The sequence below is a fragment of the Trichoplax adhaerens genome, genomic scaffold (assembly GCF_000150275.1).
Source record: "Trichoplax adhaerens TRIADscaffold_5 genomic scaffold, whole genome shotgun sequence".
NCBI lineage: Eukaryota > Metazoa > Placozoa > Uniplacotomia > Trichoplacea > Trichoplacidae > Trichoplax > Trichoplax adhaerens.
In genome coordinates this window covers 7,793,751-7,817,796 of record NW_002060947.1, presented here as the reverse complement: position 1 = coordinate 7,817,796, position 24,046 = coordinate 7,793,751, and the positions used below count along the sequence as shown (strand labels likewise).

At 33.2% G+C, this 24,046-nt stretch overlaps 3 protein-coding genes across 3 annotated transcripts; 1 reads left to right on the top strand and 2 right to left on the bottom strand.

Annotated features, from left to right (window-relative positions):
- Positions 1-2,947: 2,947 nt before the first annotated feature.
- TRIADDRAFT_25814 (uncharacterized protein) lies at positions 2,948-9,211 on the bottom strand (the record flags this gene model as incomplete). Its single annotated transcript, XM_002112631.1, has 29 exons — positions 2,948-3,142; positions 3,221-3,316; positions 3,381-3,449; positions 3,542-3,627; positions 3,717-3,852; positions 3,935-4,018; positions 4,109-4,333; positions 4,404-4,481; positions 4,557-4,648; positions 4,729-4,849; positions 4,987-5,131; positions 5,213-5,296; positions 5,402-5,488; positions 5,563-5,667; positions 5,772-5,861; positions 5,934-6,007; positions 6,113-6,239; positions 6,355-6,459; positions 6,568-6,659; positions 6,753-6,875; positions 6,967-7,062; positions 7,174-7,234; positions 7,350-7,566; positions 7,706-7,925; positions 8,097-8,183; positions 8,287-8,319; positions 8,444-8,524; positions 8,882-8,957; positions 9,099-9,211. 29 exons carry the CDS (start codon positions 9,209-9,211, stop codon positions 2,948-2,950), a joined length of 3,198 nt encoding a protein of 1,065 aa, XP_002112667.1.
- Positions 9,212-12,332: 3,121 nt separating this feature from the next.
- Positions 12,333-14,813, bottom strand: TRIADDRAFT_25328 (uncharacterized protein; the record flags this gene model as incomplete). Its single annotated transcript, XM_002112630.1, has 2 exons — positions 12,333-14,506; positions 14,555-14,813. The coding sequence occupies 2 exons, from the start codon at positions 14,811-14,813 to the stop codon at positions 12,333-12,335; spliced, it is 2,433 nt and encodes an 810-aa protein (XP_002112666.1).
- Positions 14,814-18,928: 4,115 nt separating this feature from the next.
- TRIADDRAFT_56927 (uncharacterized protein) lies at positions 18,929-22,573 on the top strand (the record flags this gene model as incomplete). The annotated part of the gene is made up of 7 exons (XM_002113067.1): positions 18,929-19,347; positions 20,343-20,536; positions 20,781-21,166; positions 21,423-21,589; positions 21,700-21,778; positions 22,144-22,347; positions 22,460-22,573. The coding sequence occupies 7 exons, from the start codon at positions 18,929-18,931 to the stop codon at positions 22,571-22,573; spliced, it is 1,563 nt and encodes a 520-aa protein (XP_002113103.1).
- Between the last annotated feature and the right edge of the window lie 1,473 nt (positions 22,574-24,046).

Genomic DNA, 24,046 nt, shown 5'->3' with positions numbered 1-24,046 from the left:
ACGATCGAACCTACTTTACAAAAATATCTAGATGAATATAATTCAGAGTATACTTTGTAGACTTGTCTAGCTAATAGCCTAATACTGACTAATCAGATGCACCAGCACTTTGATCTATTTTATGGCCGTAATATGACAAGAGGTAGAATTTACTTTTCGCTTTACTGTAACTACAGTATGTAAAATTTATACCTTGGACTTTAAATTCATCAAAATCTAAAAGTCTGTATTATATGCCCGATCTTACGTTATAAAATATCTAGATCATTCATTTCTTAATTCCAAATGTGTATTATAGTCTCGTCTAGCTAATATTGATTAATCAGATGCATTATTTTGGCGATAATGATAATGACAAGCTCGCCAATAGAATTAATTGTTAAGTATCTTAATTGATTCTTAATATACTCATATTTCTTTTAAATCCCTCCGGTTCACGAATTTATAAAATCGAGCAGTTCGTAGAACAATGTCTGCATATACTTGATAGTATTTTACAGCTGTTACTTGCTTACATTGATTGCCAAGACAGATATAAGTACTTCCTCTTAAAACCTATTAAAAATTGTCAATTAGTTTTCAAACACCTCTTTTAACATTACTGTAGACTCTTTGTATTTACCAAAATCCAACATTTCTAGATTATACAGACATATAAATAAGTGGCATAGATATCTAGCTAGTATTGTCCTATAGTTTTTTGTTAGCATGGTACAACCTGCAGTTAGCGATAATTGTTAATTAAGAAATATTCTTAATTAATGTTCATATTCGCATCACTTTAAAGATCTCAATGTCTACAATAATACTGATGCATGCGATATCTAGCTAATATTAACCCTAGATGGCTATCTGAACGGAAATAGCTGCTTCTTAACTGTTCTCATTAGCACTAACTACAAAGTACCGTAATCCTTTTAGCCTTCAATAGAGTATTAAATACTAAACAGAAAACCAAGCATTTCAATTTGATACCACATGCCTTAAAACGTATAAAATCTCGACATATTTCATATTATAATAATACATTTTTTCCTGATTTATATAAAGAGCTGCGTGACAGGTCAATAAATTCTTGATTGCAATCGACTGTGTAATTATAATAATTAATTTAGACAGGATTTTAATGTTAATTTATGTGTTGCTTACATACAATGGTGATAAGAATTTTGGGCATTCGAGACTAAAATGCTCTTCCTATAATTTTTTTTTTGCAGATTACGAAAGATATGGATAACCTTAAGCAATATGGTATTAAACTGTACCAATATATCCATACAATACAGCATTTAGTAAAAATTGATCCTGCTTCATTGCATCATTTGCCTGATCTACAAAGTAATTATAATCAGTTGGTGAATTCCCTAGATAACCATGTAAGTTGTCGAAGATACGGAGAATTTGATATTAATAGGGATAATTTTTGCCGGTTTGTTATAAAATCGGTAATGCCAGTTTTTATAAAATTTCTATTGAAGCCTCTGGAGATAGTTTTGCACATATAGCGCCTAATGCATGTTCACATATATCAGAAAATTAAATACTATGGCAGCTTAATTGCTGTACGGCATTATTAGAATCATGTTAGTTACCATGTTTGTTATTGGCCATAACAACATATAACGTAAATAAAATAAACGGTCTCCTTATAGTTCATTACAAAACTCTACATAATTTATTACGATATGTATCTAGAAGATAAAATAAATAGCCAATACATACATATCTGATGTTTTAAATTAATATTTCCCCAAGAACCTAGCAATAACTATTCATTATACTAGGATTACGAGCTCAAAATGTTCCTAGTTTAGTTGTAGCAATGGCCATTGGCTAATAGTTAATCATGACAATTCAGATAGTAGTCACTAAGATTTATCAAATTTGTATTTTTAGGCTATCCAAAATCTGCGTGAAGTTCGAAGGACAGTTAATAACTTGCATACGGTAGCTATGCTAATATTAAGACAAAGTATAGATACTGATTTATCCGCCTTGGAAGATGCACCTGAATTCCCACTGCCTGAATAAAAGCATCCTACGTCAAATGACCGATCAATTTCGAAAGTACCTTTAATTGCAAACTATTTGCTTTCATGAAGAAATTAATTTTGAAAATGACAAATGTACTGCGAGCAAATATTAAATAATTACTTTTTTGCTATAAGCTAGGAATAAAGTTATCCTTGTTTTGTATCATTTTGATTCCAGCTCTTTAAAAATGTACTGTAAAATTTTAACTGACCTTCAGTTTTCAATAAATACAAATCACAACCTAATTCGAAAATGATTCTGTAATCTGATTTGTTACGCGTAATAAAGATTATAGGACGATAATATAATTGATCAATAATCAGCTAACCAGCATGTAATATAGTAATCATATTTTATTGGCCTAAATTACGATTTCAATAAGATGAAAATCTATCTCCCTTTCATCAATTCCCTATAATCAAATTTCATAATTATATCATAATAATACAACTACATCATCATCTCTAACAAGTAAACTAAACGATTACAACGTGAGTTACGGGTAGTATTTCCGAGAGCTGGAGCAAATATAAAACGCATTGTATTATCACCATGATAGTAATAAATCATTTTAGTAAGTTTATAGATTGATTCCTGTGCCATCAAAGCCACAAAAAAATAGAATAGCTATTTTCAAATAAGAAGAAATTGCCATTATCAGTTGTGAAATATAGATAAAACAAAAGTATACAGTGGTACAGGAAAAATGATACTGCTAACAATTAATTAAATGTTAATACTGTTTAAACGCCAGGACAATCAACGTTCTTCGAGTACATGATACGTAGATTAATTCGTATGACCTTTAACAACTTGTAATTGAATGGTATAATTCTTTATCTACGTAAATAAAATCAAAATGGTTAGTTTACAACACATACAACTGGAAACCATTAGCATTCCTTTCATCCATTCATACCTTGACTTCAGTATCCTGAATTATTATATTATCATCAGATCGAGCAAAGCCATGTGTTACAGGCTGTTTGATGGCATTTTCAATATAATTTTTGTATTCAGTAATGACTTTTAAGAAGCTTTGGTTTTCTTCATTGGACTTTGGTGTTTCATAAAACACTGTTACGTCATTTGAAGGTTGTAATCCAGCCTGTTATGGTTATCATATTTCAGCATTATTGTCAATATACAGATATCGAGAAACAAGAATTTAGAAGAAAGCGATCACCTTTTTTCTAAGCTTTTGGATACGATTTACAACTTCTCTAGCAAAACCTTCGTTTAACATTGTTTCATCTGGTGTAACATTGATCAACACTAGGACCTAATGAGGATCATAATTCAGTCACAAAGGAAAATACGTATAACTTAATATTTGTAACCCTTACATCATTATCTGAATGGGCCTCATACGCTGTCTCATCTATCTTGTGCTCCTTGTCTACGGTATACGCGATCTAATAACGCAAGCATGTCGATTACGGTAATATCAGCTATAACAAGTGATATTTGTAAAATAATAACAAAATTGCATAGTACAGGATAATACCTTAATCTCATCAATGGTAACAGTATGTCCATTAACAACCAATTCGCCTTTCTCTTGTAACTCAGCAATGTCATGGTCTTTTAACTCTATATTATTCAAACAGAAAATTACTCGCCATGTCTCTATAATACTAATAAAATAGTAAAATATCAGCAACAGGTCAAGTTAAGCTAACCTTTTATAGCTGCTGACACTGTTTTAAAGGACCCTTTTAATCTTTTACCAAGAAGTTGATTATCAGGTTCAGCACGGAGTCGGATACCATATTTTTCTTTCTCCGAAGACAACACCAAGTCCCTCACATTCAGTTCCTGTCACATTTTATCATCAGTCTCGTTAGCGTAACAGTCATACTTAAAAATACACATCAATAAACTAGGTAAAGAAGTCAACCTCGAGAATATAATCTTGGAGGGACAGAACGTCGTTCAAGTACTGTTTTTCTTTATGTATAACAATTAACTCCGGCAAAGGGTACTACGAAAATAAAAGGTATGATTAACTTCCAATCTCAAATCAATCCTATTTCAGTAATTTTAAAAGCAAAATAAATAATCGCTGATATACTTTTATCGGTAGAGCCTTTCTATCGCGAATGACACGACCCAATTCAATTACAGCCTGCATCCTAGCAACGGATCTTTCAATTTCATGATCGATGAGACTTTCTTTGACTTGAGGTATCATTAAAAAGTGAACAGAATCGGTGTTGATATCCTTTATGGACTCAACGGCAAGCCATTGCCTCATATTTTGATGTATGTGTTCGGTAAAAAAGGGAGTAAAGGATGCCTGCAGGTTAATGACAATATTTCAGAATAACGCTATCAATTCGATTCATGCTTATACATTGGAATCTTACCATTAATCTGTTGATGGTATAAATAACTGAATACAAAGTCTGGAGAGCGGAATGACAGCTGCTTTGGTCGGCCTCACCCTGATAAAAATTTAATTTACAGGTTGCATACTATCATCAACGACAAATACCCAAGTATAATACAATTTGGCTTACCTTGATTCTCTTTCGGTTGAATCGGATGTACCAGTTTGTTAATTGATCAAAATATCTTACCAAACGCGGTATAACAGTATAAAGCCTATATGCTTTGATATAACATAACAACGATCATTTAGCCATCCGTATAATTAATAAGGTCATGCCGTTAACATGTTTTAAAAGTTACCTTCCATTTCTTTTCGAACAAATTGATTTAAGGATTGTGTGAAAGATAATATCCATTTATCTTTCGAATTTTCCGAACCACTGAATGTATTTTCATTGAATACAAACTTGCCACCGTTGGTCTTAACAAGTCAAACAATATGAAGTATGTATGTCAATTTATTGACAGCATTATTTACGTATGTATCAAATTTTGATATATCATTTTCAAATCCATATGCATTGAATCTATACGTGTTATTTTGACAAGTTGACATACTTGTTCCCACTGCTTAATGTTTTGACTTAAGAATCTAAATGCATTTAACCAAGGCAAGAAAACATCCTTGATAATATCTTTGACACCACGTTCTTGAAATTTAAGTGTTTCTCCTCTTACAACTGGAGAATTAATCAGGTACAGGCTACAATAAGATCATTAAAGGAAAATTGGTTAATTTACGACGAAAGAGAATACTATTTCAACACATGAAAGTATCAATAACCGTAATGCGTCAGCTCCATAATTAGACACAATTATTTCAGGATTGGGATAATTCTTTAGCCGTTTGCTCATTTTACGGCCATCCCTAAATCGATTATAACAAGACAGTTAGGATCTATATGAATCCAATAACAGCGAAATAAAATTACAAAATCAAATCGAATGTTTTTAATGTAATATATATACATACGCAGCGAGAACAAGCCCGTTGACAATCAAGTTTTTGTAAGGCGGCTTATCAAACATAGCAACCGATATGACGAGCAATGTATAAAACCTAAATTATAGCAGAAATTGTTAATCTGACCTCAAGTAAGAGAATCATATTTCAAACGTAATTTAATAACAAACCAGCCCCGAGTCTGATCAATTCCTTCAGCGATAAAATCAGCAGGAAAGCAAGATTCAAAGTCCTCTTTATTTTCGAAAGGATAGTGATTTTGAGCGTATGGCATACTGAATAGGTAATTTTAATAAACGATTAGTATACATATATATATAAAAATAAATATCATAAGAAACAGTGATTAATACCGGTAGTAAATGAAAGAATATCTTACCTTCCACTTTCAAACCAACAATCGAATACTTCAGTAATCCGTCGTAAGACACCTTTACCGGTTTTAGAAGGTATGGTGACCTTATCAACGCTAGATGATAAAGTGATCAATTAAGTAAAATTAATGCTAATACTATTAGTATAAATGATCAAAATAACTAACTTTTCTCTATGCAAGTCTGTAAGGCGGACACCAGAAAGCTTTTCTAATTCGTCGATAGACCCCACACAAACGACCTAATAAAAAAGTATGTAATAAATTGTAGCTGATGCTAAAGGAAATCCCCGGTAAAAGTAATGTCGAAAAAAGATCAATTGTGGAAGTGTCATGATATCGCCTACCTCTTGCATATCTTCACTGACCCATAATGGAATCGGCGTTCCCCAATAACGATTACGAGAAAAATTCCAGTCACACGCACCTTTAAGCCAATTATAGAATCTCTTTTCTTTCACAAATTCTGGTACCCTATAATGTAAATATGTGATCCGTTCTATAATTAGTATTATCCCTTTATTGTTTCAATACGTTTGAGACTAAATAGCGACCAACTGTTTGTAACCAAAACAGCAACAGTTTATACCCATACCAATAACATTTAGCATTGTTTTTCAATAAACCATCAATAATATCTTCGACTCTAATAAACCAACTTGGTACAGCTTTATAAATCAGCGGTGTATCAGACCTATTGGTAGTATTAGATATAAAATGCGTTACAGAATTGACAAATGTCAACGGAAGAAAATGATTGCTTGTCTTGACAAATAGTCCTAAAAAAGCGATGTCCACTGACCTCCAGCAGAAGGGATAACTATGCTTACAAACACTCTGGTGAACTAAGCGACCAAGCTCTTTTAGCTTTTTGATTATCAATTTATCAGCATCCTGTCAAGATACAAGTAAAAGCTACTTATGATGTGTGTTCTGTTATGCAAAAACTTCCATTCAGTTTATCTTTCTTAGGTTAATATCTAATACCTTAACATGTAATCCTTGAAAATCTGGTACTTCATCAGTAAATTTTCCGCTAGGATCAACGGGGCAAACAACTTTACCACCTTTCTTGATAACGCCAAAATTCATCGCTGCTCGATAATCGTCCTGTGAGGATAAGATTTAATGTAATTAAGTAACGTTGATAGATAAAAATTAGAAATTGTTTCGCAATTAAGATATGCATCATTATTCTAACCTCGCCAAAGAATGGAGCTTGATGAACAACTCCAGTTCCGCTATCGTCAGTAACATAATCATCGCAATATATGACAAAAGCGCCCTGTTCTTTCATCTGAATAATGACACAATAAATCAAATTATAATATACTTTGGCATTAACAATTTATGACGGTTTTAAACGTTCTACCAACCTATTGCTATGATAATAAAAAATTGTAATTACCGATTCGAAGTAAGGGAATAGCGGCTTATAGGTTTTACCTTGCAGGGCATCTCCAGTGAACCTTGATCAGAGAACAAAATAAAAAGTGACTAACAACACGCTGTGAACGACCACTATGCATAACATGGCATCTTCAAGTACAGTTTAAAATATTAAACAAAACACAATAGACATACCTATCTAATATAGTATATTCCTTATCGGTTTTGTATAATGTACCCAATCTTGCTTCCATCATAATGTATACATTTTCTGTAGCATTATCACGTATTTTCACGTAGTCCAATTTTGCGTTAACACACAACGCCAAATTGCTCGGCAACGTCCATGGCGTGGTTGTCCAAGCAATTATCCTGATATTAGGATCTTCATCAAGAGGGAACGAGACAATAACTATGGTGGAAGAATGCATTATGTGAGTTTCATTTGTATTCGAATGATATATGTAGCGTAAGAATAGCACATCTGTGGAGGAAATTCACTGCTCCTTGATAATTATAATGGTTTCAATATGATATCCGTTAGAACAAACCTGCAGGATCATTCACATCTTTGTAATTTTGTCCGGACTCAAAATTGGATAATGGAGTATTACAAGCCGTAGAAAATGGCATAACCTTGTAACCATGATATACAAGGCCTTTCGAATATATCTGTTTAAATACCCACCATATCGATTCCATATACCATGGATATAATGTCTTATAATCGTGGTCAAAATCAATCCAACGACCAAGTCGAGTAACAATAGTCTATATAGCGTTTTAAGGCATAAAACATGATGTCAACTAACTGATATACTCATATATATATCGATGTACACTATACGAGTTACTACTACAAACATTTAGTGAAGACAATCAACTCTCATTTATTCGTTATCACTGATATATATTTATTTATGAGATAGATGCAATAATTACCTGCCATTCGCTAGAATATCTCATGACAATTTTACGACACTCATCATTGTAAGCTTTAATGCCCATTTTTGCAACATCATCCGGCCCCTGAAAATGTTATCACTGTTAGTTTTGACTACGGTATACTGCTTTATGTAATTACTACTCATAGTCGATAATTTTCGCTAGTATCTCTCATTTCATTTCTAACCTTGATTCCAAGCTGTTTATCTATTTCGTATTCCTAAGTATCAATGGATCAATATAGAAAAATTGGTTATTGAATGCAAATTCTATACCCATCAGTTAGGATTAATTGATTCAACATTGTGAGTTATTCTTCAGGATAGTTGATTTCAATGACTTACAATTGGCAAACCATGACAATCCCAACCAAATCTTCGTATGACATGGAAGCCACTTTGATGAGCGTATCTCGTAACAATATCCTAATTGATTTAGATATCATTCTAAATTGCAGTTGATTGTTACTGCTATTGAATATAGACTAATTTATTTCTCTATCTCTAATCTATTTGACCATTTTATATTGTAATGCTGTCTACTATTACACGATACTACTATAAGATCAAAGCGAATGTAAAGCATTCTATTAGTACACATTTATGATAACGTTATCATACTCGTATCAAATCAACGTGTAGGCCATGATAGTGATATCGAAAGTATTGACTGCATCTTCTGTCATCTGACGTTGACAACAAAAGCTTTATTTAGCTGGAAAAATACTGCTGAATGTAAAACTAGGCAAAATCTATAGTACTGCATGCGTACTATCTGCTCACCTTAATGGTTCCGGCTAAGATATGACCATAATGAGGTAGGCCAGTAGCAAATGGTGGTCCATCATAAAACGTGTACCTAAATACAATTTTAGAAACGACTCAAGTTGTACTTCTACCATCGAACAAAGGAATCATTTGATGAAAACATGTAATCCACTATCTATGACTCATCGAATACAGTCATACAATCAATATCCTAATCCAATTGCTATTTCACCTTGGTTTATCCTTGGATTGTCTTAAACAAGACTGAAAAGCATCAATTTGCTTCCAGAAACTTAAAACTTTTTTCTCCTCTGATGGAAAACTAAATTGCTCCGAGTCGGCCATGGTTTCTACGTCTGGATTTCACCCTGCACCCACTGCAGTCAATTGTCTTGCAATGAGAAAAATAAGTGAATCAATTAGTCGAAGAATAGCTCCAATCCACTTGACAATTCTTCAAGGCTAAACAGAATTTCATCACTCTTTCCTCATACCGAAATAGCCAAGAGCCTTCTTGAATGAGATGGACTTTCAGCTGGTGCCTTCCACGCCGGTCCGTTAAAGCACGCAAGGTATGGCAGAAGCAGCCATGGTCAACTGGTCACGTTATGTACGATCCATCCGACTGTAGGTGATCGAACCATGGCGACTTAATCATACTGTAGCCTATTCCTTTTATGCATCAAAAGCTTTTCTATCAACTTCAAGTCTATTCCTTTTGGCGTTTCTGAAGGCTTACGAAATATTACAGGATGCAATAGCCTACAGTGTACAGTATTTTCATCGACCCAGCCGACTGTACACTGTACACTGTACATACTGTTTCATAACATTTTGTCACTTTCGGGCAATATTTTTCTTTAAAAATACAGTAAAGCTATAATTGAATGATATATTAGGTTGATGGAGAGATTCTGAAAAATCTGAATCTGGTAAAGTTAGAAAGTTAAACTTGCTCTTAAGTCCATAAATGATGAAAGTATCACTGACCGTTATATCCCCATTTATGAATGATCTACAGTACAGTACAGTGCTGTAAAATCCGTACTGACACTCAGTTTGATAGTACTGAACATTGAACGCTGTTACTACTACTGTACAGTGTATAGTGTACACTGTATCTATAAGGTAGTTAGCCAATATACTGTACACTGTACAGTACAGTACAGTATGACAACTACTACAGTAAGTACTGTAAAAGGCGGTAGCGTGCACTGTGGAATACAGTACATAGTACTGTACGCGGGTACTGACCACTCCCTCGGACAGAAGGACTCTTCTTACGACTCAACATTAAGTGCTGTTACTACTACAGTAAGTACAGTACTGTACTGTAAAAGGCGGTAGCGTGCACTATGGAATACAGTACATAGTACTGTACGCGGGGACTGACCACTCCCTCGGACAGACGGACTCTTCTTACTACTCAACATACTGCTGTTACTACTACAGTAAGTACTGTAGTAGGTGGTACTGTGCACTGTGGAATACAGTACATAGTACTGTATGTAGACTGACCACTCCATCGGACAGACGGACTCTTCTTACCACTCAACATTGAGTGTTGTTATTACTACAGTAAGTACTGTAAAAGGTGGTACTGTGCACTGTGGAGTACAGTATGTACATACTGTAGTACTGTACTCGGGGACTGACCACCCCCTCGGACAGACAGACTCTTCTTAACTCAACAGACTGTTGTGACTACTATAGTAAGTACTGTAGTAGGTGGTACTGTGCATTGTAGAATACAGTACATAGTACTGTACACGGGGACGGGCCACTCCCTCGGACAGACGGACTCTCCTTACCAAATGAGACTTGTCAATATCGAAAAATGATTACTTACAGTTGTAGATGGAGCTTCCGTGTCTGTTTTCTAAAAATCTCCAGTACTAATTTAAATAACATCGGCGATCTTATAGAGTTCTTTCCAAGCAGAATTGAGTAATAGATAATAAAATTCAATTTAATATTACTTCATTTACAAAAAAATCAATCCTTTTAAAATCGATCGTCTCTATACTAAAGTACTGTCAAAACGAGGTATTTGGCACAATATTTTGACGAGATGAGATCAAAAGCGTCTGCCCGTCCAAGAGTGATCAGTCCATGTCTTCTTCTAGTAGTCCATAGTCTACACTGCGGGGCCCAAACATGGCTAAAATATCCTTTAACGAAGTACACTAGTATCAATTGAACTATTTCAAGCCAAAATATAATCTACGTGCTCACATGACTCTGACAATAACCTAACATAAGTAATTAATGATTAGAAATCTCGCCACTAATTCAACTGGCCATAATGATTTTTTTCTTTCAATCAATAGCAGCAGAAATCGACTAGTCAATCCAACTATACCGATATATGTATATTGTAAAGTTATGATTATTTTGTGATGAAAATATTTCCAGTTTATAGCTGTATAAATAGCTGTCATGATTTATTTTTCGCTCAAAGTAAATCGACTAAAACCGGAAAAGTGTAGAAGAGAAAATGATTGTTATGGTTATTTTCCAATGAAAAGTAGATCGATTAAAAAAAAACAGGATAAGAAGTTGCTTGTTATACGTAACTAATTACTCTGTAAAACCCATGCACATGATACTTTGCATACTGTACATATTTTATCAGAGTAGAATGTTTCAGTTTGCTGGAAGACTTTAGTAATCCACATCATTTTACCGATCTAAGCTTAAACTCTACTCTGTACAAATTATTCTCTTGTAGCGAAATATCGCATACCCGATACAGCATCCGCACTTTAGATTAGGCCTATTACAGCACTCATTAATAACAACGATTACAGTATTTCGCAGCGCTAATCAATTTTATTTTATGAAATCGATACATATGTAGTAGCTACACATATTCTTATCGTACGTATACTATATATGCGCGTATGTACAAGTATAATAGATACTCGTAGCTTCAATATTAGCAGTTATTAGCACAAGATAATATGCAATCGTATTTCATCTAGTAAAGATGGATAATGAAGTTTTAAAATTATCGCATTTTTGAAACCCTATTAGCCCATAGCCGCCATAAAAACTACTATAATCACTGCTACCTGAAGTAATTACTGGGTAACGAATATACAGTAATCGTGAAGGAATGGATAGTACAAGTGCCGTTTAAAACTTAACAAGTAGAAGAATTCTGTAATATTTACAAACAAAATACCGTTATGGCACAAATAACTCAGTATGAAAGTGAATATGGGTATTAGTATCGTAGATCAAGTAAAAATTAATAATTTCATTAATAAGGAAGGCAATCACCTAAAGCGTACGCTTGCTCATTTAAAGCTAACAATAAGGAATAGCTGCGAAAGAATATTCATAAAGCTACAAGACAAAACACATGCAATAAATTTACGAAGAATTAAGATGCATCAATGTTGACTTTTTATCATATTGCTGATAGCACTCTGCCTGAGATTCAATAGTCCAAACCATAGTTTTATTTTTGAGATCCACTACTTGCATTTCGTGACCCGAAGATATTATCTTGAAAGCTATATTGAACTATAGCTGCTATAGCATTTTTCTTAACGTTGAATTCCATATCATAATAGATAACGTAAATCTTGGGAGCAAAGATACAAAGAGTTGTACTTAGGGAAATAAGTGTGACTCCAATCACCTGGATAGCCGTCTCATAAGGCCCATGCTCGACAAAACTTGCTGATAAAACGGTAATAAATAGCATACACATTATTAACGAAGCGAAAAAGATGTATCTTGCTTCGTTAAAATTACTTGGGATTTTACGGATCTTGAAAGCATAATAGATGCATAATAAGTCCATTACAATCTGTATCGCAGAAAACACCATCACACCAAGACTATTCTTACTATAACAGTAAGGATAGGCCACATTGGTTGGTGAAATATATCTTTCAACGTATAATGGATCAATATAATTAAGAAATATTAGCAGAATAACAGCTATAATCATTACACCTATAATAAGTACAACATAACCTTTATTTGAATTCAAGAGACGATTTCGATCGGCTGGCCAAGGCTTAGTAATAAATAATCGAGATAAAAGATGAGCTCTTGCTGTTATGATTGCCAATGTAAGCAATAATGCTAATGAAAATGAATAGGACATTACTGTGCATGTAACTTTAGACTGTGGCATTAAGTTGACAGCCGGTGCAATGTAGATACACATTAGGCTAAAGAGGAGCAAGTTGGTGAGTGGAAAATTGGATGCCTTCACAACTGGTGTATGTCGATAGTAGCACATCATGATCCATATTATTGCCGTAAGCAAAACGGCAGCAACAAGGAATGAAAATAAGAAAATAACTAATGGATCGCGTAGACTTAAGTTAGTAATGTTTACTTTAATACATTCAGATCTGTTGGCGTTTGATTTAAAACCCAATAAACATGCATGGCATAATGGAGAATTAGTTTGATTAGAATAATAGTTATCAGGACAAGGTTTGCAATTCCAACAACAACCGCCAGTTTCGATGTCATCGCGGTAGGTTCCTGGTTGGCAATCTTCACTACATCTCGATTTCGGATGACTATCGATTTCATCTTTATCATTCAATGGAAAATTCCAAACGAACTTATCTTTATCGGCTTTAATTTGAAGGTCATTACCCACCCGACCCACTGCTCGGAGATAGAATCTGCCTGTAGTTGGGTGTTTCTGTATATTCGCGATGGAATAGTCGGTATAACGATCGCCATTGATATCAAATCGGAAGCGGCTAGCTGTTAATCCCGGGAAAGTAATTTTACGGAGGATCTTGATAAATTTCATTCTAGGAAAATGTCGAAAATCAATATATGGACAATATTGAGTAGAACAATTTAATAGTTTATGTAATGAGTATGCAATTGCATAAACTCCATCGATAATATTGCCAGCGGCTGATTCATCAAGCAAGGAAGAGTTAACTCTCACTTTGGGTACTCGAGGAAGTTTACAGTGGCGAGAAAGAGGATTTCCCCAGTTTCTCCATCGCTGATATTCTTGTAACCAGACATTATTATCTTGCTGGCATAAATTAATGTTAGCTAGGTATCTTTCGAAATCATCTATATAATTCGGCGAAAATGTAAGACCTATAACACCCTGCTGATCGAAATAAATATGGTTCACTATTCGCAAAAGCTTATCACCTATCCAAGCGTCGCAGCCGACGAGTGTTTTACCAGTAACATTTTGGTTGTAAAGTTCCTCGATGAATAACTTTGCTTCAGTTAGAGTCACCATTAATAAGATGACATTAACTTTATCATTTTTAGCAATATCTTGAACGATATTCCGAATCTGGTTCTTGCCATCTAAAGTAGAGATGATGCGATGTATGGGTATACAGATGCCAACTGTTGAAGCCATAGCCGAAAATGAACTTGCTAATGCGTCACCATAGCTATCGGTAACCGCCACTAGCGCAACATAATTCCAGCCAAAATATTTGACGAGTTTAACAAGTGCTTTAGCTTGATTAATATCCGATGGTATTGTACGAAAGAATGTCTTAAAACGCACTGTATCACTTAAAATATGACTTGATGAAAAATAACTAACCATGGGAATATGATAATCACCTATTAGCGTTGCTACGGCAATGGAATCCTTACTTGTTTCAGTCCCCATAATTGCTATTAGATTATTGTGGGTACTAGTTTTATTCTTAGAATTTCCAGAACCAGCATGATCCTGTGAATACTTTTCATCGCAATTAGTTGCAGAAAAACTCTTTACAAAATCAAACGACTGAGTTAAAGCAACCCTGGTACACGAACAATAATCTCGCATATCGTAGCCTAAGCTCACATTAGGCAGTAAATGCTTATTCTTGTTGACCATTTCAATACTATAAATGATAGCCAATACTCTTTTCATTTTAACATCATAGTTTGGAATGTATTTATCGGCATGGCTGTTATAAACTCTTTCAATGTTCATTAGACTGCCAATCATAAGATCACCTGGTGCGTATGGATGCAGTAGCTTCTTCGTTTGTCTTTCATGTAGTTTTTGACTCTGAGTTAAAATATTCTTGGATATAATGATTATCGTAATTAGCAGATAGAATGGAAGCACTTTTTTTCGTGTCATATTTCTAAATTTTTTACCAATAAACCAGTAGAATAATTATAATGTAATAGTTGAAAATTTAGAGAATAGGAGGGATTTTGCGCAACACCAAAGATGATCAATACACTTAATCTGAGAAGTAGATATGTATAATTTTCTAATGTTAAATACTGATGGACCTCTCTCTTTTTGTTTTGGTATTTTTAAGGGAACTTATGAGGCACTTCTACAGTCGTTGTGAATATCCAGTAGATTGAAGCTCTTAGAAATGAAAAAATGAGAATGAAAAAAAATTAATGGGATTGAAAATAAATAATTCATGCTGCTCATACGACAGGGATGATAAAGCAAAAAATGTTATTCCAACATCCCTTTGTGCTTAGAATATCTCGAATGATTTGATATAGATTTTTAATTGTTTACTAGTAAATTGAAGTGGAGCCAAGAGATACTTAAAAGAATGTCTAATTAGCTAAATTGATTGTTTTATTTCAAGTTTATTTTTGTCTAAGGCGACATAGTAACTATACTGATGTACCATTCATTGATGCAATGACAAATACTTTCTCTTTTTCGACAGGAGTTAGCAAATTGTTTTATTTCTCTACATTTTTATCCAATGTTGCATAATATGTCTTGCATAATAATGCAATGATGGGCAAATTTCCCTTATGACAAGCTAGCCAATCAGTTGTAAATATTGTTTTAGAAATATTGATTCAGTTTTAGGTGTCTTGGATATAATTAATTAATATTCACGTCATTGTTTGAATTAGTTATTCAAATTATAATCTAATTTGAATCCATTCCAGTAACGTCGATTATTCAAATATAAACTAACCTACTAATTAAATTTTTATTGGATTAACTATAGCCAATGATAAAAATAGTTCAATTCTGAACGAAGCAATGCAATACCGCTTTTGAATGAACCCTTCCATTAGTATACCAACTTATTGCATCATATTCTTGATTCCGATCCATGTAATTAAATTGATTTTTTTATAATAAAAATTAAAGAATTCTTTTTTGTATAAGAATTCGGATGATCAAAATACAGTTTATCAATAAAAAGTGTCGAATTCGATTTAATTTTACGTTTAACAAATTAATAATATGAAATAAGCCATTCGCGCCGATACTTATATGGTACAGGACATCTTTACTTCTTATAATGTATCGGTCACTTATATCCATGGCTGTTATGCCATAAACGAAGGGAGAAGAAATCAGTAGCTTAAAAATTTATATCATGTCACAGAAAGAATTTGATCCATTCATAGCAATCTTTTTGTTTGTATGTTATCTTAATTTTGACCTTGTTGTGCATTATTGCGATCTAATATCACTTCAGAATAATACTGTATATGGCAAAGATAATAATCTGCAACATTGTTTAATTTAAATATCTCAACATCGAAATGGAGGCAATTATATTTTATCGTAAACCTTTTAATTCAGTTCACATGTGCAGGAAATCTATAATTATTTAACGAACAGAATAATAAGATTAAAACAATGATTGAATAAATCAAGGCAAGACATTCATTATGATTTAAAATTGCACCTATTTTGCATTACAGGCGTCTATTACTCTGGCAATAGAAATTAAATTTGATCTCATAAATAATGAAAGATAGGCAATGAACTTATTTATTAGAATATGCTTTCAATTTAACATAAAAACATACCCTTTAGCATCCGTTATGTCTAATTACATTTTAAATCGAGTACTGAATTAATTAATTACTACTATGATTAATAAATATTACTGAATTTATTAAATATACTTTCAAAGTAAAACCCTCTCTTTTTGGCTAACCACTTCAAAATTAATATTAATCGGCAAAAAATGCGCTAAATACAGATTACATTAACCATTGCTAACGCAAAGATTAGAATTGATTGTAGAGGCTTGCGGTACTTTATGAAATGTTGCAAATCTATCTCTGAGTTTTGAAGTGCCAATGGATAGATCTTTGTAGCCTTTTTATTGACTCCGCTATATCGATATATGCTAGTAATTACAAGCAACTATAGTGAAACTTACTGTACTCTATAATTTTGTATATCTCTCCATCAACATTAAAGAGTCGCAGCAATTGTATTGATCAGCCCTGCAAGATAATAGATCACACTGGTCTAACTTATGGCATTTTCTATACCAGATGGCAGCTAGTAATTCTAATCACTTATGATATAGCTTGCTGTACTCTATAATTGTACATGTCTCTCTATGAGCACAAAAATAATTCACAGCAATTGTAATAGTTAGGCCTGCAAGACGATCGACTATACTGGTTTAGCTCATAATATTTCCTGTATCAGACGGCAACTAGCTTACTAAACTGATATCTAAAACAGAGATTAGTATCGCACTGCCATGAAATTAGCATTGCAACTTTTCTCGCCCAATGCATTACTTTATCCTACATTTAGTAGATTTACTTTCAGCATAGTCGTTAACTTTAAGCAATTATACTAATTTGCTACGGTTAAAGAACCGTTTTTGCATCCATTCTTGAAATCATAATACCACTTCACATGATAAATTATTTCATGAAGACATCAAAATGGCCTATTCAATTGACATTTAGTATTTAGCAGTTGGTTACAATCTTCTTTTTTGTAAGATTTTCTTGTAACAAGATTAAAAGGGTTCACTAGAAATTCCCGTTCAAATGAATGGGTACATATTCTACACAACGCAATGCATTAAAAGAAAATTCACATCTAGATTATCTTACTATATATGCGTCCTAAGTAGGTAACAATAGTAATAAAGTTCTAGAATGGCATACCATGAAGAGTAACTGACATACTGTATTATCACATTTATCAACGAGATAACTAAGTTTATAACGAATAGCATAAGATAAGAACATATTGTGCTAACAGTGTTATCTAAGCCCTAATCTAAAGACTACGACTCCAAAATGAAAGCATGTGTCCCACATTTTAGTCATCAAATAAGCATACCGATTTTACGAATTATAACTCCAAGGTTAACACAGTAAAGTAATTATGCAAATTTCTTCCTCATCTCACGGTTGAACTAAGTCGATAAACATAAACAATATCTTATTCTATCAATAAATAAAATTCCAAGAATCATGAACTGCATTTTGATAGCATTGTTCATTCAAGATTATCATAGTATGGTATCGTATCGTATTCCATTCGGGTACTGTATGAAGAAAATTGTTAGGGTAAGAATACTAACTACTCTACTGGTGTTTTTTTCCTCAGCAGTCCTTGGTCGGAATCAGGACTTCTAAATGGAATACCAGTAGAGTTGTACTAGACTGCTTCTATTCCAAAAAAATACACTTGACTGTACTCACCATAACTCTTACAATTACAATTATTAAGTAAAGGATCTAGCATTTATAAAATAAATAATAATAAAATTGAAGCTGTAGATATGGCAATCGATTTTGTCAGTGGGGTTACCATGGAATTAATAGGTAGCAAAAATTTCGTTGTACGTATACTGCAGTCCAAGAGATCTTAGTTACGAACTATGTATTTGTACCGTATAGACTGAGACTTGTGATCATACGGACAGCATACTGACGGATTTACTCTAATTAGTGCCGATATTTCTTTCCGGCTCTGATTAATATCATTTACATTCAAAGTACCGTTAAAACTGACCGAGACTTGTGATCATACGGACAGTACACTGACGGATCTACTCTAATTGGTGCCGATATTTTTTTCCGGCTCTGAATAATATCATTTACATTCACTGTACCGTTATAGACCGAGACTTGTGATCATACGGACTGCATACTATAGGATTTACTCTAATTGGTGTCGATATTTTTTTTTCCGGCTGTGAATAATATCATTTACTTGCAAGTCTTTCACAGATAACAAATTCTCGACTAAACTAATGTTATTAATTATTAGAAAGGAAGATTCAACGGCAGAAAGAATTACGCTAGAAAGGCAGTGATATTGAGTAAGATTAGAACAGTATGAAGTGGAAACTATCCGTTCCTTACCTGCAACGATGGAATACTTTGTATCGACAAGTATCCATTCGATCCGCTACATCGACAGCGATTGGTAGCGACACGCAAGTTGAATGTAATACTAAACCTTTTCATCAAATTCCTGGACCGAAAGGTCTGCCAATAATAGGGGATCTGATGACATTTCTACGAAATGATAGCTACTATCTTAAAAGACCGCATCTTTTACTTCTGGAAAATACTAAAAAGTATGGTCCAATTTATAAACAAAAGATATTTACCTGGCAAACTGTGGTCGTAACCGATCCAAACGAGATTTCTAAAATCTATAGTGCTGAAGGAACATATCCGACTAGAGGTCTGGTGAAACCTTTCATCCATCACAGAATGCAAAGTAAAAGAGCTAAAGGCATCGCTGTAGGGTAATGCACTATCATCATACTTCTGGGAATACTTAATATGAATTGTTAAATCCAATTTTACTCCACTTGCGGTCAAATCAATTGAAGCGATCCTTGAAGCCCGCTACTTCCTTATTACCTGCGATACTGCTCCTGTATTATTACTTCCTTGACAGAAATAGGAAATCCCTTCGAATGGAACACATATTGACTTGCTATCGTCTAAAATATTGAATACATGGAGTCATTATCATGCAAGCGTCCATATGTATTACTAAGATTGATCTATATTTTGCATCGAAATGACTACCAAAATGGCCTAAGCATCATTACCACAAACCAATCATTAAAATAAGGTTGTTGCAAAAGAGTTCGTATGCGGGCCACGTCAAGGATAGTAGCACAATAATATCCTACTATATTAATACTATCTATATCATTTTACTTGCCGTTGCATGCTTACGGCAGTTGTCATCCAGCATGTACTTATATTGTCCTCGATCACATATAGAACTTGCCATTCAACTGAAGTTATCATATAACCTGTATCATCAAAATGGCCTAAACACCGTTAATAATAGCGTAGAATGTACTCGTACATATTCGTTTGTGGCAGCATCAAAGATAATAGCACGATAATATCTTATTAAGCTAATAAGACCGTCTATCTGCTAATACATATCATTTTAATTGCCTTTTCATGCTTGCAACAGTTGAAATTTACTTAAATTATCTTAGATTCTATATCGTCTTTGTTCGTAATCAATCTCAACCGTAGAACTATTAATTGTAATTATATGAGTTACTATTATTGTTCTTTACTAGGATTATCAGCTAGTAGATTACGATTATCATACAAGAGAATTAAAGAGATCGTATCTATATCATGGATATGAATTAGATTATAACTCTCTAGATAGGATTCAGTATAGCTGCAATATTCACCTTATTTCTAAAATATCATATCTAATTCGTTCTTGTATTTACATCTATAATTTAACTCTTTCTTTTTACAGAGACGGCAAAGAGTGGAGAAAAGCTCGCAGTATTATCGACAAGAAATTATTAAAAGTAAAAGATGTTAGTGCTTATGCAGAAAGAATGAACGATATTATCACCGACTTTATTCGCTACATTCAGTCCAACAAAGACTGCCTTGAAAGCGGCGAAGTAGAGTTTCGCCAGTACCTTTACAAATGGTCATTCGAGAGTAAGTATAGGAATAAATCAATTGACGACTTATACTCAGAAACGACTAATAAGTACAGCAAGCAATTATCAAAATATCTATTGCAAGTTAAAGCTATTGATATTAGAAGATATGGAATCAATGTTCTAATGCTGTAATTAGATCAACTATAAAACTTTGTGTATTTTTAAGGCTTCATACGGATAGAAAAAATAATTTTCTATATGCTGCATATTAAATTCATGTTGTTGATTACATTCCTTAGCTATAAATTCAGTTATCTACAATAAACGACTTGGCACGCTTAATGATCCGCCGCTTCCCTTTGCTCAGAAATTTTTTAACAGCGTAATTAATATGCTGGAAGGAACATATTCCCTTTTGTATGCTCCAGCATACTATAAATACTTCAAGACTCGATTCTGGAAGAAATATTGCCATGATTGGGATACCTTATTTGAAATTGGAGATCAACTGGTGAAAGAAGAGACGCAAAAATTGCAAAAGGAAATTCAATCACTTGGCAAGGACAAAGATCGGTGGCGTAGCGAAGAATTAGAATTTTTGCCCTATGTGCTATTAAAAGAGGAATTAAGCGAAGAGGAAGTTTCAGCTAACGTGGTGGAAATAATGGGCGGTGGTGTAGATACGGTTAGCTAGGATAACAGTGTTATTATTCGTTTACGATTACTAATTTATTACCGTAATGGCTTGTGATTGTAACAACATAAAAGTACTTCATCAATCTTCGTAACTTTTCAAATTCGACTGACTAATTCATTTGCTGATATGTTGTTCAATCATCATAAATATCTCATTTATATTTGATAATGTTGGTAATATTTTTTTTAAAGCGACACCGCAACTTTGATCAATTACATAATTTTCTCAATTGTTTTTATTTTAGTCTGCCAATACAGTGCTTTGGGCTTTATACATCTTAGGAAAACATCCAGACATACAAGAAAAGCTTTATAACGAAGTCTCAGGTGTACTTCAAAATTCAAAGTACCCGGATGCTGAGTCAGTTCAAAATATGCCCTACCTTAGAGGCCTGGTAAAAGAAGGTCAACGGTATTATAATTTCTAGCTTGCAACTTTGAACAGCATTACAAATTTAATATGAACACATCGAATAGAATATAGCCATATTTAAGCTCACACTTAATCATGATTTGCAATAGAATTTATCCGGTTATATACGCCCCAATTCGCGAAATTGCAAAAGATGCAGTACTATGTGGATATCATGTTCCAGCTAAGGTTTGTCCAATCGCAATTTATAATTTTAAATAACAAACTTATTGTACTATTCTCTTCGCAATTAATTTTATCGTAAAGAATAGTCATATTTTGAAATATTTCAATTTAAATAAATTAGACCAATGTGAATGGCATTGTTATTTAGGAGACAACTATTTAGATGATATTTTCTATCGAAAGTAATATTATTAAGGGCATATTACTACAGATCAGTAAATAATGATGACCTGGTATGTTGCTGTTTAGATTTTACGAAATTTCCTAGTTTGTAGTAATCGTAACGGTATAAAAGTTTGTATTTACTTAAACGCTACTACACCTACTTACGATATTCCTTTTACTTCTTATTTAATTAATATCATCAGACAATCGTAGTCAATGGTATCTATGCCATGTCTTTTAATCCTCAAATATACGACGAACCGCATAAAATTAAACCCGAAAGATGGGCCCGATCTTATACTGGCTTGAAGGTCAATCGTTTTGCCCATTTGCCCTTTGGTTATGGTCCACGAATGTGTATAGGGCGTCGTATAGCAGAGCTTGAAATACATTTGTTAATCGCAAGGGTTTGTAAATTACAGTATTCAATATTAACTTCAATTTTATATTTCCGCTAGTATAATTGTGTCCCTCGAACTACTACGATAAAAATTGCATCAATATTTTACTTTTTTTTAGCTGATATCGGAGTTTAAAATAGAATGTAAGAATAAGGAAGAAGTAGGATTAATCAGCCGTTTGGTTCTAGCACCTGATGCTAATATTCAAATTTCATTCAAGAAAAGAACTTAACTTAGTCGTGTAGCCTGCATATTGCTAATAGAAACCCCTTAACAATTACTTCTTTAAGTAAAAATATGTAGTTAACAAACTTATATTTATGCTTCGTACTGTACAAGGCCAAAAATACACAAAATATTTTTAGAGTAATATTACTATGTTTAAATAAGGTATTTGGTGTGATTCAATATATTACAGTAATGTGACGATTTGCAATTAAAATAATAGGAAAGGTCTTAAATATTTAATAGAAATGATTTTCTCTTAATCTTACACAACATAAATGGAATAAACTTTCATCCTTTCCGGTTTTATGATTTTGTTCTATTTCATTTGCAGGTAATACCACTGCATAATAAGTAGAGCAGTGTTGTGTCACTGCAGTTTATCTTTGCAATATAGCTAAGGATTGGGTTATAGATTGTCAAACATGTTTAGTATAGAGTACGGTAGGGTAGCTTTCTATATTTAGTAGCTCATAGCCATAGACTGTAATTTAAGATTCCATGTTAGAGTAAAGATGGCCGAATACATTAAGACATTAAATCACTATTGATGCTAAAGGTAAATATGGATATAGTTAGTTCATCGTACTTTGGCTGGTAGAAATAATGTCTGCATAAATGCAGTGGTTGTTACCATATTGTATTATAGATGGTTCACCGTAAAATGTTGCTAATAATAATCTAAAAATTTGTAAAATAAGGTAAAATATCGCTTTGCAGATTGTAGCTACAAATGCTACCAAGTGTATTTAAGCTGGCAGCTTTTAGATTATTTAGCAGTTCTGTGAAGAAGTCTATCTAGTAGATAGTATAGCTGTGTGCAGATTATCTTTGTATAAAGATCTAATAAAGTCCTAATTTTCTACAAAATTTGGAATTTTGTAATCAGTTACATCACAATCTTGAAAGGGCTTAATTTACAATCAAATCTAGTAAATCAGCTTCTACATTATGTGCATAAGATGTGTAATAAAAGTCCGATTATATTACTGCATTAGACAGCAGAGATTAATAGTAATATATTGTTAATAAATGTTACTTCTTTACATTGTGCCTAATCTTAAATTAGAAAGGAGTAATATAATATAAATGCACTTAAGTTACATTAATTGCCATAGACTGCACGTATTACCCAAATTATTTTTGTTTCATAATCCTCGTTAAGTTTTTGGTAGTCGTAAACTAGCAGAGGGCAATAAAAATGGTTATAAATCATTTTAACGTTATTTTCGATTTACGCACAGAACCTTAAAAGATACAATTCAATTGAATGATACGGACTACAATTTAGAAATCATAAATCGTATATGCACAAATGAATTGCCCGAAATAGACAGTTTCGCGATATAGAATAAAAAGTTGCAAATTTAAGTAACTTTTATATGTACGATTTTTAATTTCAAAGAATGCCTAGAATTTCGTTAGTTGGAACGTTTTCTAATGATTGTTATCATTAACAACGGTATCGATTATGCTGGAC